The sequence below is a fragment of the Trachypithecus francoisi genome, unplaced genomic scaffold, assembly GCF_009764315.1.
Source record: "Trachypithecus francoisi isolate TF-2019V2 unplaced genomic scaffold, Tfra_2.0 Lachesis_group10, whole genome shotgun sequence".
Lineage (NCBI taxonomy): Eukaryota > Metazoa > Chordata > Mammalia > Primates > Cercopithecidae > Trachypithecus > Trachypithecus francoisi.
This window is the reverse complement of record NW_022681455.1, coordinates 82,388,135-82,408,058: the sequence shown is the minus strand read 5'-3', so window position 1 is coordinate 82,408,058 and position 19,924 is coordinate 82,388,135. Positions and strand designations below refer to the sequence as shown.

The 19,924-nt window shown below is 49.9% G+C and overlaps 1 protein-coding gene across 1 annotated transcript; it reads left to right on the top strand.

The window, feature by feature from the left end:
* The first annotated feature begins 5,395 nt into the window (after window positions 1-5,395).
* On the top strand, window positions 5,396-19,289 carry NFATC2IP (nuclear factor of activated T cells 2 interacting protein). Its single transcript, XM_033217938.1, has 8 exons — window positions 5,396-5,840; window positions 6,555-6,627; window positions 8,950-9,067; window positions 10,366-10,446; window positions 10,539-10,725; window positions 13,196-13,340; window positions 13,470-13,579; window positions 18,292-19,289. Exons 1-8 carry the CDS (start codon window positions 5,466-5,468, stop codon window positions 18,448-18,450), a joined length of 1,248 nt encoding a protein of 415 aa, XP_033073829.1. The 5' UTR covers window positions 5,396-5,465; the 3' UTR covers window positions 18,451-19,289.
* The last annotated feature ends 635 nt before the right edge of the window (window positions 19,290-19,924 follow it).

Genomic DNA, 19,924 nt, shown 5'->3' with positions numbered 1-19,924 from the left:
AATAGAAAATAAGAAGAACACATCCTGTCTTGCTGGGGTCAGATCCATGTCCAAGTCATCTCTGTGCCCCTGCTCCCCAGATGGGGGATGAGAGGAGTCAGGGAGTGAGTGGGGAAGGAGGAGAAGGAGTGAATGGACGGCTGTGGGAAGTGCTGTGATGGGTGCTTTATGCATTCAGGGTGCAGAGGAAGGAGACACCCTTGTGAGCTCTGCCACTCTGGGAAGTCTCCCAGAAGTTGAGGTTGGAACAAAGGTGTGCTGCCTCCCACCAAGTGCCGTGGAATTAGACTAGCTGTTTTTTTTTTTTTTTTTTAATGGAGTCTGGCTCTGTCGCCCAGGTTGGAGTACAGTGGTGCAATCTTGGCTCACTGCAACCTCCACTTCCCAGGTTCAAGCGATTCTCCTGCCTTAGCCTCCTGAGTAGCTGGGACTACAGGCACACACCACCATGCCCAGTTAGATTTTTTTTGTTTGTTTATATTTTTAGTAGAGAGGGGGTTTCATGATGTTGGCCAGACTGGTCTTGAACGCCTGACCTCAGATGATCCGCCTGCCTCAGCCTCCCAAAGTGGTGGGTTTACAGGCATGAGCCACTGCGCCTGGCCCAGACTAGCTGGGTTTATGTGAATCCTGGCTCCACCCCTTTCCAGCTACATGACAAGCTCTCTGAACTGCAGTTTCCTGGTCTGTAAAATAGACCATGAAATAGTAATTCAGAAAATGAGGATTATTAATGAGTCTTAAATGACATGTAAAGCATACAATAATGTCTTAGCAAGGACTCAAACATGAGTTTTTATTATTTGACATTTTTTTTTTTTTTGAGACAGGGTCTCACTAGGCTAGGCTAGGCCAGGTTAGAGGGTAATGGCACAATCATAGCCCACCGTAACTTTGAACTCCTGGATTCAGGTAATTCTCCCACCCCAGCCTCCCGAGTAGCTGCTACTATAGGCGTGCACCACCACACCCGGCTGGCTAACTTCTGTATTTTTGGGTAGAGAAGGGGTTTTGCCATGTTGCCCAGGCTGGTCTCGAGCTCCTGGCCTCAAGTGATCCTCCCACCTCGGCCTCCCAAAGGGCTGGGATTACAGTCGTGAGCCACTGCGCCTGGCCAAAAAATATGTTTGTTTGTTTGTTTGTTTTAAGAGATGAGGTCTTGACTGGGCTCGGGGTAATCTTAGCACTTTGGGAGGCTGAGTGGGGGGATAACGAGGTCAAGAGATCGAGACCATCCTGGCCAACATGGTGAAACCCCACCTCTATTAAAAATATAAAAATTAGCCAGGCGTGGTGGCGCACGCCTGTAGTCCCCAGCTACTTGAGAGGCTGAGGCAGGAGAATCGCTTGAACCCAGGAGGTGGAGGTTGCAGTGAACTGAGATCGCACCACTGTACTCCAGCCTGGCGACAGAGCAAGACTCCGTCTCAAACAAAAACAAAAACCAAAACCAGAGATGAGGTCTCGCTATGTTTGCCCAGACTAGCCTTAAGCTCCTGGACTCAAGCAATCTTCCCATCTCACCGTTCCTAGTAGCTGGGACTTACAGGTGAACTTTCAGCTCTTGAGCAAGGTTTGGGGAAAGGAGACTTGAAAATTTCAGACTCTCAGGGCCACCTCCTGCTTGCAGTTTGCAGTGGCTTCCCGGGGGCGCCCAAGGTTGACCTGCAGCCTGGCTACCGAGAGGGGCTGAAGGCCTCCTGGGGCTGGGAAGTCGGTGGAATCCAGGAGCCTCCGTTTCCTGGAAAACAGCTCCACCTGCTGGCTGTTGTGCGCCTGCAGTCTTGACCTTGGCCGAGTCTGCATGGGGAAGGAAAATGCGTGCTGGTCCAGCTGGGGGGCGCATGGAGGGGACATCGGTGCCACGGTTGGGATGGAGGCGTATGGGATGGGACGAGGGCAGAGGTCGACATGCCGTTCTGCGTGGATGTATGAGGCGCGAGTTTTGTGAGCACCGTGGGTGTGCGAGCAGCATGTGGTATTGGGTGTGTGCCGTGTGGGTATCCTGCGCGACGTATGGCGTAGGACGTAAGTGTGAGGCGGCAGGGGGTTATGCGGTTGGAGGCAAAGTGGGAAGCGTGAAGTGTTGAAGGGGCGTGTTTGTGTTGTGTTGGGATATATGTTGTGCAAGAGTTGCCAACGCTGTGGATGTGTGGAGGGCGTGTAGTCTCTGAGGTGCACAATATTGTTGGTAGGAGGTGTTGGGGAGTGTGTTCTGGAAATGTAATTAAGAAACAAAATATCTCAACCCAACAAACTTCTCCACATAGTAGAGACAGAAAACAATTTTGTTATTATTTTTGATTAAAAATTTGTGAAATGGGCCGGGCATGGTGGCTCACGCCTGTAATCCCAGCACTTTGGGAGGTTGAGGCGGGCGGATCACCTGAGGTCGGGAGTTCTAGACCAGCCTGACCAACAAGTAGAAACCCCGTCTCTACTAAAAGTACAAAAAATTAGCCAGGCATGGTGGAGCATGTCTGTAATCCCAGCTCCTCAGGAGGCTGAGGCAGGAGAATCACTTGAACCCGGGAGGTGGAGGTTGCAGTGATCCGAGATTTGCACCACTGCACTCCAGCCTGGGCAACAAAAGCAAAACTCCATCTTAAAAAAAAAAAAAAGTTTTAAAATGTATTATTATTTTTCGTACAGTTGGGGGTTTTACTATATTGCCCAGGCAGGTCTTAATGCTCAGCCTGAAGTGATCCTCCCACCTTGGCCTCCCAAAGTGCTGGGATTACAGATGTGAACCACTGTGCCTGGCCTTAAATTGTATGTATTTATTTATTTTTAGAGAGAGGGTCCTGCTGTGTTGCCCAGGCTAGAGTGCAGTGGTGAGATCATAGCTCACTTCAGCCTTGAACTCCTGGGCTCAATCAGCCTCCCAAGGACTACAGGTGTGCATCACCACACCCACTAATTATTATTACTTTTTGTAGAGACAGGGTCTTGCTATATTGCCCAGGCTGGCCTCGAACCCTAGACCTCTAGTGATCCTCCCACCTCAGGCTCCCAGTGCTGGGATTACAGGCATAAGCCACCATGCCTGGGCTGGTTTTATTATTGAATAAGCATAATTTTTCTTTCTTTTTTGACATGGAATTTCACTCTTGTTGCCCAGGCTGGAGTGCAATGGCACCATCTCAGCTCACCGGAACCTCTGCCTCCTGGGTTCAAGTGATCCTCCTGCCTCAGGCTCCCGAGTAGCTAGGATTACAGATGCCCACGACAATGCCTGGCTAATTTTTTGTATTTTTAGTAGAAAAATACACCACCATATTGGCCAGGCTGGTCTCAAACTCCTGATCTCAGGCGATACACTTGCCTCAGCCTCCCAAAGTACTGGGATTACAGGCATGAGTCACTGTGCCCAGCCTGAATAAGCATTAAGTTAGAATCATCACTGGCAATCTGCTAAAAGATTGCAAAGGCAGAAAGAAATATCTCACCCTTCATTACAGCCAAGCAGGTATAAACCATTATCCTGTTTTCAAGATAAAATTTCAAATTCCATACTGTTACAGGAGTTGCAGGTTCATATGCCCACTGTGGAGTCACAGCTCTGTGACTCTGAGACTGTGGGGACGCAGCAGAGAGTTTAATGATCGCAGGGTGCCGAGGGAGGTGATGGGAGGAGACCCTCAAATCTCTCTCCAAGGAGTTCTGGGCTGGGGTTTTTAAGGGGTTTGTGGAGGGTGATGGGCTTGAAAATTGGGGTCATTGATTGGTTGGGAAGGGGGATGAAATCGTCAGGGTGTAGAAGCTGCATTTTGGGGGGAGTCAGCTCCTTGTGGGGTCCTTCAGGTCAGCTGAGTCAGTAGTTCCATCAAGACCTGAAGGAATATCTCAAACGGAATACCTAATATGATGTCCAAGCTATGATTCGAGAGCAGTTAGGGGGAACTATAATCTTGTGACAGGGGCTATGTGACTGTGGGGCCACAGGCACCGGATGGCTTTGGGGAAGCAGGTCAGGGAGCAGCTGCCCTGAGATCGATGCTGAGCTCACCACAAGCTTGGTTTCTTTACACTTCTCCCGCTCCCTTCTTCCCAAGTTTATAGGGGCGGTTGCAATACCATGTTTTCAAGATAAACAATGACTGGTCCTCAAGTAAGAGGACTTGACAACATCTTTAGTCAAACGTAGTTCAGCCTTTTTTTTTTTTTTTTTTTTTTGTGAGATGGAGTCTTGCTCTTGCTCTGTTGCCCAGGCTGGAGTGCAGTGGCAAGCTCCGCCTCCTGGGTTCACGCCATTCTCCCGCCTCAGCCTCCCGAGTAGCTGGGACTGTAGGTGCCCGCCACCTCGCCCGGCTAATTTTTTGTATTTTTAGTAGAGAAGGGGTTTCACCATGTTAGCCAGGATGGTCTCGATCTCCTGACCTCATGATCTGCCCGCCTCAGCCTTCCAAAGTGCTGGGATTACAGGCGTGAGCCACCGCGCCTGGCCTTTTTTAAAATTTAATTTAATTTTTTTAGTTTTTGCGACAGTCTGGCTCTGTCACCGAGGCTGGAGGGCAGTGGCTCGATCTCAGGTCACTGAAACCTCCACCTCCCGGGTTCAAGCGATCCTCTTGTCTCAGTCTCCCAAGTAGCTGGGAATACAGGCGCACACCACCATGCCCACCTAATTTTTTTTTTTTTTTTTTTTGCATTTTAGTAGAAATGGGGTTTCACCATGTTGGACAGGCTGGTCTCGAACTCCTGACTTCAGGTGATCCGCCCGCCTCGGCCTCCCAAAGTGCTGGGATTACAGGCATGAGCGACCGCGCCCGGCCAGCCTTATTCTTTCTTTAAAGCATTTTTGAGACAGGGTCTGGCCCTGTTACCCAGGCTGGGGTGCAGTGGTGCGATCTCCGCCTCCCGGGCTCCAGCGAAACTCCCATCTCAGCCTCCTGAGTAGTTGGGACCACAGAGGGGTGCCACCACGCCGGGTAATTTTTGCATTCTTAGTAGAGACGCGGTTTCGCCACATTGGCAGGGCTGATCTCAAACTCCTGAGCTCAATCAATCTGCCCGCCTCAGCCTCTCAAAGTACAGGGATTACAGGAGTGAGGCACCGCGCCTGGTTAAATCCGCGGTTTCCACAAGGAATTCCAGGCCCGTCTTCTTCCTCCCGGAAACTTTACCACTCGAGGACTACATTTCCCAGGATGCCCTGCCCCTAACCAAGCCGGAAGATGGGTGTCTCGGATGGGCGGGTCCGGGAGAGGCTAGGCTGTGGAGAGGAGGCCCAGCCAATGGGTGAGGCCGACTGAATCGAAACCTATGGTGATTGCCCCGAGGTGATTGGAATCTTTGGCGCCTTAGTTTCAGAGGTGGGAGCATGATGAGCGGGTACAGAGACCAATGAAAAGGCGGGAAGGCGGATCCCGAGCGGGCTGTCTGTCCAATGCAAGGCGAAAGTCGCTGAAGGGGGCAGGGCGAGGTGAGAGGAGGCGGGCGTGTGTTGTGGAGGAACGTGTGCTATGGCGGAGCCTGTGGGGAAGCGCGGCCGCTTGTCCCGAGGTAGCGGTACGGGCCGAGGGGGTCGGGGCGGCTGGGGCGGTCGGGGCCGGCGTCCTCGGGCCCAGCGGAGCACTCTGGACGTCGTGTCTGTGGACTTGGTCAGCGACAGCGATGAGGAAATTGTGGAGGTCACCAGCGCTCGCTGTGCCGCCGACGAGGTTGAGGTTGCACCCTCGGAGCCCCCGGGACCGGTCGCGTCCCGGGATGACAGCGACAGTGACAGCGAAGGGGCGGACGCGCGGCCCGCAGGACCCCAGCGGGAGCCGGTCAGGCGGCGGCGGCGGCTGGTGCTGGATCCGGGGGAGGCTCCGCTGGTTCCGGTGTACTCGGGGAAGGTGCGTCTGGTCCCGGGGAGGGGACAGGCGGAAGGGCCAGGGTCTTGGCCTCCGGCGGGGGTAGGGCTGTAGGGGTGTTGAGGCTGGGGTTCTGGGGCTGGTCCTGGGGGGCTAGGGTGTTGGAGGCAGGGAGAGGCAGGGCTCCGGGACTTTCTGCAGACCGGGGTGGTGAAGGAGGGTGGGATGCGTTGGAAGTTTAGAATTTCTAGGAGCTAGAGTCTTGGGGGCACAAGGAGGCTGAAGAACTGGGGTTCTTGAGGGTTTGGAGAGGGACTGGGAGGACCTGGGGCCGTTGGATTTCGAGGTTGGGGCCCGTGGCAAATGAAGCCAGGGAGCTGGGGTATTGGGGGTTGGAGTCCATGCGGGTTCAGAGAGGACTGGGCAGCTCCAGGAGGCCGGGGTCCCCCGATGGTCGTGTGAGCTAGGGGGCTGAGAATCCCTAAGAGTCTGGGGTAGAGGGGCGACTAGTAACCTAGTTAAAAAGGACAAGGAAGCACACATCTTCAGACTGTCTTAGGCAGATGGAGGAAAGGGTGAAGGGTACTTCCATTCTGAATCCTGGGGAAGCTGGATTCCTAGGTTGCCAGGAGAGGGTCAAGGTGTCCACGATCTTAGGGAGGATTTGGGAGCTGGGTGTCAGGGAATAATCACCCCGTTTTTTCCTTCTGTAGGGGGAGGACTTGGGCCTGACCCGTCTCCCTCCTTGCTTTGCAGGTTAAAAGTAGCCTTTGCCTTATACCAGATGACCTATCCCTCCTGAAACTCTACCCTCCAGGGGATGAGGAAGGTAAGGGAGGGCATTCAGGGAGAGGCATGCAGCGCTGGCTTCTCTTAGGAGACTTCCTGTGGTTTATATTTCTGCAGTCAGTTGTCTCCTGAGGCTCAAGGGAAGGGTGTGGGAGAGGGGATTCCTGCATCCCAGCCACAGGAGCTGGATTGTTAACAAGCATAGAATGTATTAATGTATACGTTTCTGGTGCCACCTAAAGATGTGCTGATTCTGTAGTCCTGGGCAGGGCAAGAGGCAGTGAGGTGTTGAGAATCTGTGACACCTTGTTACATCTACAGCAAGTTGCTTGGGAACACTGGAGCCAGCAGGGTGTTCTCTGAATCTTATCAGGGATGCCCTGTCTTTGTCCTCCCCCAGTGATGCATTTTTTGCAAACTCAAGGGCAGGGAATAGGAATCAAGTCTAAGAAGGAAATAATCCAGTGGCAAATGGAGACCTTGGACCAAGACTCTTATGCCGTGAGGGAGTATGGTGGGGTGATTAAAAGCAGACAGGAGCCATCTGGCCTGGGTTTGAATCTCAGTTCTCGCTTTCTCTTTTTTTTTTTTGAGACAGAGTTTTGCTCTTGTTGCCCAAGCTGGAGTGCAATGGCGCGATCTCTTTTTCCTGGGTTCAAGCAATTCTCCTGCCCAAGCCTTCCCAGTAGCTGGGATTACAGGCGCGCACCACCACGCCTGGCTAATTTTTTGTATTTTTTAGTAGAGATGGGGTTTCACCATGTTGGCCTGGCTGGTCTTGAACTCCTGACCTCAGGTGATCCACCCATCTTGGCCTCCCAAAGTGCTGAGATTACAGGCATGAGCCACCGTGCCCAGCCTCAGCTCTATCTCTTAATAGCTGTGTGATCTTAGGAAAATTTCTTTTTTCTTTTTTTTTTTGAGACAGTCTCACTTTGTCACCCAGGCTGGAGTGTAGTGGCGCGATCTCAGCTCACTGCAACCTCCATCTCCCAGAGTCAAGCCATTCTCCTGCCTCAGCCTCCTGAGTAGCAGGGATTACAGGTGCCCACCACCATGTCTGGCTAATTTTTGTGTTTTTAGTAGAGATGGGGTTTCATCATGTTGGCCAGGCTGATCTCGAACTCCTGACCTTAGGTGATCTGTCCGCCTTGGCCTCCCAAAGTGCTGGGATTATAGGCGTGAGCCACCATGCCCCGCCTGGGCAAGTTTCTTAATTTCTCAATGCTTCAATTTCCTCATTATGAAAGTGGGGATAATAGTAGACCCCATTTTGGTGCAGATTTTGGTGAGAATTAACGAAAGGGAATATAGGGAGAGCTGCCTCTTGGCTAGATATATGCTTTAGGACAGTACCTAGGACATAGAAGTGCTATGCAAAAGGTACCCCTATCCCTGATACTCAAAACGTGGGCCCAGCTTGCTAGAAATGCAGAATCAGCTGGGCGCAGTGGCTCAAAGTGCTGTAATCCCAGCACTTTGGGAGGCTGAGATGGGAGGATTGCTGGAGCCCAGGAGTTCAAGACCAGCCTGCGCAATATGATGAGACCCTATTTTTACAGAAAAATAAAAAAACAGGCGTGGTGATGTGTACTTGTAGTCCTAGCTACTACTCAGGAGGCTGAGTTGGGAGAATCACCTGAGCTCAGGAAGTCGAGGCTGCATGAGCCATGATCATGCCACTGCACTCCAACCTAGGTGACACAGTAAGACCCGGTCTCAAAAAAAAAAAGAAGAAATGTAGAATCACAGGCCTCTCGCAGCTGCTATATTTAGTTAGGACAGAATTTCACGCCTTCAGCATTACCGGCATTTTTTGGACTGGAAAATTCTTTGGTATTAGAAGCTATCCTGTACATTGTAGAAAGTTTAGCGGCATCCTGACTTCCGTCCCTGGGAAGTATTATACCTCAGCCCCCTCGCCCTCCACATTTTGATAACCAATATTGTCTCTAGACATTGCTACATGTCCCCTCAGAGGCAAAATTGTCCCTAGTTGAGAGCCACTGATCTAGGGTTTCTTATCATTTTTTAATTTTCACAGTATTTATTTTTGTGGTTTGTGATGATCTTTTATTGACAGCGGGCAAATAGAAATTTCTGTATTACAGAAAATAATACCTGGTTTCCTTTCATGAGAAATTTAAGTCAATTTTAAGTTAATATGAGCTATCTTTATACTAAATAGCGGTCTCATCCCCTGCCCCCTTTCCCAGTATTATCGTGTGGCCCTGTGTGTGCCAGGGGCTCCGTGGTCTCCTCCTTTCCTGGGATCTTCTTGAAGCTTCTGACTTGTTTCTTCTTGGCCTTTGCTGGCCTCCCTTGGATAACCTCCTTCTACCTTCTCTTCCTTTGCCCCCAGAGGTGGAGCTGGCAGATTCGAGTGGTCTCTACCAGGAGGGCTCGCCATCACCAGGCTCTCCCTGGAAGACAAAGCTGAGGACTAAGGATAAAGAAGAGAAGAAAAAGACAGAGTTTCTGTGAGTGAGGCCAGGGCCTTTGGGCCCTGGGAGCAGGAAATGAGTTGGAGGGGTAAGCGGAGGCAGGTAGGACCCTTGGGTGGCTCTTGAAAGGGTAAGAAGAAGGGATAGAAGGACTGTTGAGGTTCATGTGGGGAGTGAAGTGCTCGGGAAAAGATGTGGCTTACCCCGGGACGTGACAGTGAACCCTTCAGGACCACCCTTGGGAGTAGATTCTGAGACCCTAGTAATGCGAGCTTAAGGTGTGGTTCCAATCCGGCTTCTGTCCTCTCCATGATTCTCTTTCTTCATCTGTAAAACCCCGTTTTACAGCCTGGGAAACAGAGAGACCCTGTCTCTATAAAAAGTAAAATAAAAATTAGCCTAGCATGGTGGCATACTCCTGTAAACCCAGCTGTTCAGGAGGCTGAGGTGGGAAGATCACTTGATCCCAGGAGTCGAAGGCTGCAGTGAGCCATGATCGTGCCACTATACTCCAGCCTGGGTGACAGAGTGAGACCCTGTCTCTAAAAAGCAAATAAACAGACAGACAAAAAACTCCCCCAAACCTGGGAATAATAGTGGCACTTGTGTCAATAAATTGCTAAGTCAATCAAGAGTTAACACTTGACTGGGCACCATGGCTCTTGCCTGTAATCTCAGCACTTTGGGAGGCCAGGGGGAGTGAATCACTTGAGCCCAGGAGTTCAAGACCAGCCTGGGCAACACTGGACATATGGTAAGTACTTGCCGTCTGTCAGATATTATTGGATGTTTTCCTGGGAAGTGACAATCTCAAAAGTGAGGCATTTTCTTCCCTAATATTCAGGTCATGTAAATATAAAAATGATGCCTCAGGCTTTCCCTCTCCCCTACCCCTGCCTTCCAGTGAAATGGGGGTTATTGGAAGCTGCTCCCTCTTTATTTTTTAAATGTATTTTTACATTTTTAGAGATAGAGCCTCACTCCATTGCCCAGGCTGGAGTGCAGTGGTGTGATCATAGCTTACTGCAGCCTCAAATTCCTAGGTTCAAGTGACCCTCCCACCTCAGCCTCCTGAGTAACTGGGACTACAGCTGTGTTCCACTATGCCTGGCTAATTATGTAGAAATAGGGTCTCCCCATCTTGCCTAGCCTGGTCTTGGATTCCTGGGCTCGAGTGATTCTCCTGGCTCAGCCTCCCAAAGTGCTGGGATTACAGGTGTGATCCATTGTGTCTGACTGTGCTTCCTCTTGATTGTCCAAGTATCTGGTTTTTAGGGATTTGTGGGGCCAGACTCCCTCCATTGCCTCCGTCCTACCGTCTCTTGCTTCTACAGGGATCTGGACAACTCTCCTCTGTCCCCACCTTCACCAAGGACCAAAAGCAGAAAGCATACTCGGGCACTCAAGAAATTAAGGTGCCAAGTGCAGGGGCTCTGGCTGGGATGGAAGAGGGCACTCCGGGAGGGTGGCTGACTCCAGTTGACCCAGAGTCCTATCTGCACTGCAGTGAGGTGAACAAGCGCCTCCAGGATCTCCGTTCCTGCCTGAGCCCCAAGCTACCTCAGGGCCAAGAGCAGCAGGGCCAAGAGGACGAAGTGGTCTTGGTGGAAGGGCCCACCCTCCCAGAGACCCCCCGACTCTTCCCGCTCAAAATCCGTTGCCGGGCTGACCTGGTCAGATTGCCCCTCAGAATGGTGAGTGCCTGAGGCCCATGGGAGAAGGACCCAAGGAGCTGCTTCTGGAGAGATGGTGGTGTCCAGCAGGGGTGTCCTGGCAGAAGGGACTGTCATCCTTTTCCCATCCTGCTCTCTGGAGCTGCCCATCATTCTTTTCAGTCTGTCCTGCCTTCACACTTTCTGTTTCCTCCGTCTGCATTTTCCCAGTGCTCCCCTCTCTTTCTGGCAAACTTTCTACCCATTCTTCAAGGCTCCTCATAAGCATCCTGTGTCTTTTTTTTTTTTTCTTCAAAAAGTGGTTTCACTGTGTCCAGGCTGGTTCCAAAATTGTCCCTCGTTGACCTCCCAAAGTGCTGGGATTCCAAGTGTGAAGCATCCTGTCAGTTCTAAGAAGCTTTTTTGGGGAGTCTCTCTTACCTTCCTCCCTAGGAACCTGGGCTTCCCTCTTGGACTTGCTCTCATTGCCCTGGACACAGCAGATGTCACTCAGTAACCCTGAGCTCCCCCAGCTTCCTGGCAAAGCCTGATACTTTTGTAGGGATAAACCTGTTTCAACACCAGGAATGATGACAGACGTTACCATTACTGATGCACTGTGCATCAGTCAAGCAGCTAAGGCAGAGGTTGCAGACTGGCAGCCCATGGTTTTTCCAACCGTGTGTCTGCTTTCTTTGCCCGGTAGACTTATTTTATTTTATTTTATTATTTTTTATTATTTTTATTTTTTGAGACACAGTCTCACTCTGTTGCGTAGGCTGGGGTGCAGTGGCATGATCTTGGCTTACTGAAAACTTCGCCTCCCAGGTTCAAGCGATTCTCCCACCTCAGCCTCCCAAGTAGCTGGGACTACAGGTGCCCGCCACCATGCCCGACTAATTTTTGTATTTTTAGTAGAGGCAGGGCTTCACCATATTGGCCAGGCTGGTCTTGAACTCCTGATCTCAAGTGATCCCCTGCGTCGGCCTCCCAAAGTGTTGGGATTACAGGCATGAGCCACTGTGCCCAGCCTATTTTATTTTTTAAACATAGAGATGGGGGCCAGGCATGGTGGCTCACTCCTGTAATCCCAGCACTTTGGAAGGCCAAAGTGAGAGGATCACTTAGAGGCCAGGAGTTCAAGACCAGCCTGGGCAAAATAGTGAGACCTTGTCTCTACTAAAAATAAAAAAATTAACCAGGCATGGTGGTGCAGACCTGTAGTCCCAGCAACTTGGGAGGCTGATGCAGGAGAATCTTCTGAGTCCAGGAGTTGGAGGCTGCAGTGAGCTGTGATTGTGCCACTGCACTACAGCCTGGGTGACAGAGCAAGACCCTGTCTCTAAAAAAAAAAAAAAAAAAATGGAGGTGTGATCTTGCTTTGTTGCTCAGGCTGATCTTGAACTCCTGACCCCAAGCAAGCCTCCCGCCTCGGCCTCTCAAAATGCTGAGATTAGAGGTGTGAGCCACCATGCCTGACCAAGTGCTTTAAAAATATACGAGTTTGTTGTCACCTTTGTGATTGGTGATTTCATACAAAGGTCCAGATTTCTGGCTGGGAGTGGTGCCTCACACCTGTAATCCCAGCACTTTTGGGAGGCCAAGGCGGGCAGATCGCCTGAGGTCAGGAGTTTGAGACCAGCCTGGCCAACATGATGAAACCCCATCTCTACTAAAAATACAAAAATTAGCTGGGCATGGTGGTGGGTCCGTGTAATTTCAGCAACTCGGAGGCTGAGGCAGGAGAATCACTGGAACCCAGGGAGAGGAGGTTTCAGTGAGCCAAGATTGCGCCACTACCCTCCAGCCTGGGTGAAAGAGCGAGACTCTGCCTCAGATCTCACTTGAGATCAGGAGTTCAAGACCAGCCCGGCCAATATGGTGAAGCCCGTCTCTACTAAAATTATACAAAGAAAGGAAAAAAAAAAAAGGTCCAGATTTCTGGCTTCTCTTAAAAAATAGGAAGATGCGGCCAGGTGTGGTGGCTTACACCTGTAATCCCTGTACTTTGGGAGGCCGAGGCAGGTTGATCACCTGAATTCAAGAGTTCGAGACCAGCCTGGCAGGAGAATCACTTGAACCCGGGAGGCGGAGGTTGCAGTGAGCCGAGATTGCGCCACTACACTCCAACCTGGTTAACAAGAGCAAAACTCCCTCTCAAAAAAAAAGAAAAAAATAGGACGATGTCACACTGGCCCACGTTCCCACGCAGTGCCAATCAACTGGAACTGTGTAACAGCCAGCCTGTCTAGGTGGCATGTGAGTTCCAGTTTGCTACAATCCCCATCACCCCTTTCTTTGTTCTAACCCATGGCTGCTATATTTCTTTGTGTTACTCGCCTGTACCCCTTGCTGACACGATTTTATTCTATACCTTACTAGGTAAATATGATGAAACTCACAGCTGAGGAGTTTAGCAAGTAGCTAAGGCCAGAGCTTGTGTTTGGGTGGTTTGGGGGGGTGTGGATTTCAAGGCAGGAAGACCTCTTTTGCTTCTTGTCCCCATCCCTAGTCGGAGCCCCTGCAGAGTGTGGTGGACCACATGGCCACCCACCTTGGGGTGTCCCCAAGCAGGATCCTTTTGCTTTTTGGAGAGACAGAGCTATCACCTACTGCCACTCCCAGGACCCTAAAGCTCGGAGTGGCTGACATCATTGGTGAGAGGAAGGCAGGGAGGTGGGGCCTTGAGGCATTTGCCAGGGGAAGGGGATACAGGGAGAGGTTCAGCACAGGCCCTGCTTCCAAGCCCCCATTTAGCCCTGGCTTCCTGATTCTGCCTCCCACAGACTGTGTGGTACTAGCAAGTTCTCCAGAGGCCACAGAGACATCCCAACAGCTCCAGCTCCGGGTGCAGGGAAAGGAGAAACACCAGACACTGGAAGTCTCACTGTCTCGAGTGAGTGGGAGAGATGGCTCTCCACGCCCTTCACCCTGTCCTCTGCTGCCTCTTGTCTCTCTTGTCAGTTAATGGAGGATGGATTTCCCTAATCTTGACTTGCAGGAGACACTGCCCTGCATGTTCTTGGGTTCCCAGACATTCTAGGTAGTGGGAAAACCCATCGTTCAGCTTCCCTCATCGCTACTGCTGGTGCTGTCTGCCCTAGTCTGGGTGCCCCCTCAGTCTCCTGACTCCTTCTGATTAAAACAGAAAGGACCCTTGGACGGTAATCAGTAAAACCCATCAAAATAACAATGAAGGCCACACGGCTAAGTGCCAGTCCCTGTGCCGAGGATAATATCCTTACGTTCAGGATCTTATTTAATTTCATAACAATCTGATGTGGGAAAGCACTGTTATCCTCAGTTGGCAATAAGAAGACTGAGTTCTAGAGAGGTGGAATAAGCAACTTGGTGCAGTCATTTTTTTTTTTTTTTTTTTTTGAGAGTCTCAGTCTGTCGCCCAGGCTGGAGTCTGGCATGATCTTGGCTCACTGCAACCTCCGCCTTCTGAGTTTCAAGTGATTCTCCTGCCTCAGCCTCCTGAGTAGCTGGGATTACAGATGCACGTGCTGGGCTAATTTTTGTATTTTTAGTAGAGATGGGGTTTCACCATGTTGGCCAGGCTGGTCTCAAACTCCTGACCTCAAGTGATCCACTCGCCTTGGCCTCCCAAAGTGTTGGGATTACAGGTGTGAGCCACCACGCCTGGCCTGCTGCATTCATTTCTTAAGTCTACTGTAACAAAATACACAAACTGGGTGGCTTAAAACAATAGAAACGTATTTCCTTACACTTCTGGAGGCTAGAAGTCTGAATTGAAGGTATTGGCACGGCCTGGTTCCATCTGAGAATCTGGGTGGAAACCTTCCTTACCTGTTTCTAGCTTCTGCTGGTGGCCAGAGTTTCTTGGCTTGCAGCTGTGTCACTCCAGTCTCTCCCTCTGTGATCACATGCTGTTCTCCATGTGTCTCTGTGTTCATCTCTCTTCTTGGAAAGACATAGGTCCTGTTGGGCTAGCCCCACCCTAACCAAGCACAACCTCATCTCAACTTGATTATATCTGCAAAGTCCCTACTTTCAAATAAAGTTACATTCATATTTACTAGGGGTTAGGACCGCAAAGTACCTTTTCAGGGGAATACAGTTCAACCCTTAACACACTGTTCTCTAGCCCCCATCAAATTCATGGCCTTCCCATCTGCAAAATATATACATCCCATTCCAGTATCCCTGCAAGTCTTAACCCATCCCAGCATCAACTCTTAAGCCCAAAATCTCATTTAAATATAATCAAGAAGTCCTAATTGTATTTTCTAAATCATTAAATCAGTTTTGTATGAGACTTGGTATGGTCCATTCTGGGACAAAATTACTCTCTCTGTGGACCCATGAAATCTAGAAAATAAGTTATTCACTTCTAAAATACAGTGATGGGACAGACATAGGATACACATTCCCATTTTAAAAGGGAGAAATTGGGCCAGGTGTGGTGGCTCACACCTGTAATCCCAACTCCTGTAGTCCTAGCTCCCCAGGTGGCTGAGGCAGGAGGATTGCTTGAGCCTGGGAGATCGAGATTGTAGTGAGCCATGATTGCACCACCTTTATCGGAAAGTTTTATTCCAGTTACCAATAACATATTCCTCATTTCCTCCAGACACCTCACCAGAAACACCTTTAATATTCATATTTCTAGCAGCCTTCTGTTCATAACAATATATGCATCCTCTTAAGATGATAGGAGCTTTCTCTGCACCTCTCTTCTTTGTGAGTCTGCAGGGACATTCCCTTTAATGTCCATATTTCTACCAGCAGTTTCTTCAAGGCAGTCTAGGTTTTTTCTAACATGCATCTCAGAATTCTTCCAGCTTCGGCCAGGCGGGTGCCTTACATCTGTAATCCTAACACTTTGAGAGGCCAACATGGACAGATTGCTTGAGCTCAGGAGTTCAAGACCAGCCCAGGCAACATAGTGAAACCCTGCTTCTACAAAAAATACAAAAATTAGCCCAGCATGCTGGCACACACCTATAGTTCCAGCTACCCAGGAGGCTGAGGTGTGAGGATCGCTTGTGCCTAGGAGATTGAGGCTGCAGTGAGCCGAGACTGGGCCACTGCACTCCAGCCTAGGAGACAGAGCAAGACCCTAGCTCAAAAAAAAAAAAAAAAAAAATTCTTCCAGCCTTGATCCAATTCCAAATCCACTGTTACATTTAACTATTTATTCCAGCAGCACCCCACTTTTGTATTTTGGCTGTTGTAACAAAGTACCACAAATTGGGTGGCTTAAAACAACATAAATTTATTCTCTCATTGTTCTGGAGGGTAGAAGTTTGAAATCAAGGTGTTAGCTGAGCCAGGGTCTCTGAAGATATGGGGGAAAAAAACAAACTCAGGATTTTTTTCTTTTTTTTTTTTTTTAAAGGTATGTGTGCACCTGTAGTCCCAGCTACTCAGGAGACTGAGGCAGAAGAATCCCTTGAACCCGGGAGGCAGAGGTTGCAGTGCGCCAAGATCAAGCCATTGCACTCCAGCCTGGGCGACAAAACTAGACTTTGTCTCAACAAAAAAAAAAAAAAGAGAGAGCCAGGGTCTTGCTCTGTTGCCTGGGCTGGAGTACAGTGGTGTGATCTTGGCTTACCACAGCCTCAAACTCCTGGGCTCAAGTGATCCTTCCACCTCAGCCTCCTGAGTAGCTGGGACTACAGGTGTGTGCCACTACCCTTGGTTAATTTTTTAATTTTTTTGTGTAGATGGGGTCTCACTATGTTGCCCAGGCTGGACTCAAACTTCTGGGCTCGGCCCAGCATGGTGGGTTATGTCTGTAATCCCAGCATTTTGGGAGACCAAGTTGGGTGGATCATGAGGTCAGGAGATCGAGACCATCCTGGCTAACATGGTGAAACCCTTTCTCTACTAAAAATACAAAAAATTAGCCGGGTGTGATGGCAGGCGCCTGTAGTCCCAGCTACTCGGGAGGCTGAGGCAGGAGAATGGCATGAACCCGGGAAGCGGAGCTTGCAGTGAGCCGAAATAGAGCCACTGCACTCCAGCCTGGACGACAAAGTGAGACTCCGTCTCAAAGGAAAAAAAAAAAAAAGAATAAAAAAAAACTTCTGGGCTCAACCCATCCTCCCACCTCGGCCTCCCAATGTGTTGGGATTACAGGCATGAACCACTGTACCTGGTCCCCTCCTTGGGTTTAATTTGCTAGAGCAGCTTACAGAACTCAGGGAGACACTTGCATTTACTGGTTTATTATAACGGATGTTAACAAAGGATACAGATGAAGAGATGTGTAGGGCACAGCATGGGAAAAGGGTGCAGAGCTTCCATATCCTCCCTGGGCATCATTCTCCAGGAATCACCACGTGTTCAACTATTGGGAAGTTCTCCAAACCCTGTCCTTTGGATTTTTATGGAAGCTTTGTTATATAGGCATGACTGATTAAACCATGGATTATTGGTGGTAGCTCAACCTTCACACTCTCCCTCCTTGGAGGTTGGGGGGTGGGGAAAAAGTCCCAACTCTCTTATCCTACCTTGGTCTTTCTAGTGACCATCACCGTTCCTGAAGCTCTCTAGGGGCTGTCAGCCACCAGTCAACTAATTAGCATGCAAAAAGATACTTAACTCTTTCCCAGAGATTTTAGGAATTTTATACCAGGAAACATACAAAGACCAAATATATATTTGACAACATCACACAGTCCCTCAGGGTCTCTCTGTGGAATCTGCCCTGTCTCCTCCTGGCTCCTGCTGGCAGCCTGCAGTCCTTGGTGTTCTTGCTCTGTCATCATGCGTGCTCTCCCCTCATGTCTGTTTCTGTGTCTGTTTCGTGAGCATACCAGTCCCAGGCTGGGCGCAGGGGCTCACGCCTGTCATCCCGGCACTTTGGGAGGCCAAAGTGGGTAGATCATCTGAACTCAGGAAATTTGAGACCAGCCTGGGCAACATAGAGAAACTCTGTCTCTACCAAAAATACAAAAACAGCTGGGTGCGGTGGCCTGTGCCTGTAGTCACAGCTACTCAGGAGGCTGAGGCGGGAGAATTGCTTGAACCCAGGAGGCAGAGGTTGCAGTGAGCTGTCTACCAGTCCCACGGCATTAGCACTCATTCTAATATAGTACAATCTCAACTTGATTGCGTCTGCAAAGGCCCCATCTCCAAATCAGATCACATTCACATTCACACTTACCAGGGGTTAAGACCACAAGATGTCTTCTCTGGGGGACACAACCTGTAACATTTTTTTAAGGTCACACAATCTAATAGGTGTGAGAGCCTGGACTCCAGCTTGGCTCATCCTTACTTTAGAATCTGGGCTCTCTTAGTCATTGGTACACACTTCCGTTTCATAGGGGAGGAGGCTGAGGCTGGGAGGACTTGCCTGACTCAGAGCCTGCACCCCTAAGCCTTGGGCTCGTGGCCCCCGCCCTCTGCCTGAGCAACTTGGAGCCCAGAGGGATGACAGGATTTGTCCCAGCTCCCAGAGAGGAGCCGGGCTGGGCTGGCTTCTTTGTCCTCTCTCCTTTTCCCGCATGGGGCCCTGACTTTATTGTTTCCACCCCTTCCCCTGTCCTCCCTGTCCCAAGTTCCCTGTCTGTCCCTACAGGATCCCCACCCCCTTTCATGTTCTGATGTCCATTTTCATTTCTTTCCATCCAGGATTCCCCTCTAAAGACCCTCATGTCCCGCTATGAGGAGGCCATGGGACTGTCGGGACGGAAGCTCTCCTTCTTCTTTGATGGGACAAAGCTTTCAGGCAGGGAGCTGCCAGCTGACCTGGGCATGGAATCTGGGGACCTCATTGAGGTCTGGGGCTGACACCCCACTCCCTGTTTAATGGCCCAGCCTGGACTTGGGGAGAATGACTCCCCGTTTTTTTGCCCCATAAGGGCTAGCAGAAGCTGAGGTAGAACTTACCTTTAAGCTGCAGCAAAATCAAGGAGTGACTTTTGTCCCCTCCTGTTGACCCTGGTTTAGAGCCGTTAGCCACTTGGTGAGTTGTGTGGGTGGTGTTGCCCTGGGTGGCCTGTGGCTCCGTCCACAAGTCATGCTGAGTTTTGCAGCCTCTGTGACATGGAGATGTCTCCTCACCCCTCCCCTTTCACCATCATCCTCTTTTCCTCATGGAAATGTCTGCTCTATGAAACTATGCATATATTGAAAGTGAACTGAAACAGATGAGGGTTGGGTGGGAGCTTCCAGGCCTGGGATTTACACCATGCCTAGCCTAGCAGAGGCCTTAGTCCCATTTGGGGCTTGGGAGTGACATTTACTTGAGGCTTATACACTGGTGTGGTTGCCTGGTTTGCAGGAAATGACCAAGCTCACACCTGCTGGCTGAAGTGTAAGCAGACAACTGGGGTACTCTTTTGAAGGATGAAGGTGGTGGATTCTCAGCCCTGGGGGTCTTCCTCATCCGAGGACCCTTCAGATCCACCCTTTCTAGTTTACGTTTCTTGGTGCACACATTTAAGGCATAACAGCACATTCATCCCTTTGGTTTGGGATCTCAGGAATACAATCCCATGCAAAGATTCTCTGGTTTTATGGCTTTTTTCCCTTTCTTTACACCATCCTCTCCCATAAGCACCCACATGTCTTTGAATATGAATGTATTTGTAAAATACCACGTTTCATGTGTGAACATATGCTTTTACTGTACATAGTGCTATTGTGCAATATGTCTTACGCCGTTTTCACTCAATGTGTGCTAAGATCTAGCCCCATTACCTCTTCTAGAAATGCAGTATTGCTTTGACCTGCCACGTGGCACTCCACAATGTCAATTGCCACTTACATTACCTCAAGTGGGGGACACCTGGGTGCCTCTGACCCCTCGGCACCGGATACAGGCCACGATAAACATCCTTTCGTGTGTTCCCTTCTGTGCTTGTGTGGCATATGTACCCAGGGTGGGCTTATAGGTCACAGAGGTCAGTTTCTTTATGGTTTTCCAGATTTTCTTTAGAATGGTGACTGACCCCCCTACTTGAGGCCACCCTTTTCTCCTTATCCTTGCCAGCACTTGTATTGCCAGACTACCTAATTTTTGCCAGTCTGATAGGTAGATAGTGGTGCTGTGCTTTAATATACATTGATCTGATCAGCATTCATTTGGGGAATTTTTTCATTTAGCCTTTCTGGTTTCCTTGCCTGTGCATTGCCCATTTTCTCATGGAGTTTCTTATCTTTTTTGGTTTATTCTCAGGAGTTGCTTGTACATTCCTGGGCAATTGCAAATAATTCCAAGAATGGACATTTGGGCTGGGTATGGAGGTTCACCAGTAATCCC

Coding starts and splice junctions, on each gene's coding strand:
- NFATC2IP (XM_033217938.1), top strand. CDS start 5,466: ATGGCGGAGCCTGTGGGGAAGCGCGGCCGCTTGTCCCGAGGTAGCGGT. Junction 5,841..6,554: donor TTCCGGTGTACTCGGGGAAG/GTGCGTCTGGTC, acceptor CTTGCTTTGCAG/GTTAAAAGTAGCCTTTGCCT. Junction 13,341..13,469: donor CGGAGTGGCTGACATCATTG/GTGAGAGGAAGG, acceptor TGCCTCCCACAG/ACTGTGTGGTACTAGCAAGT.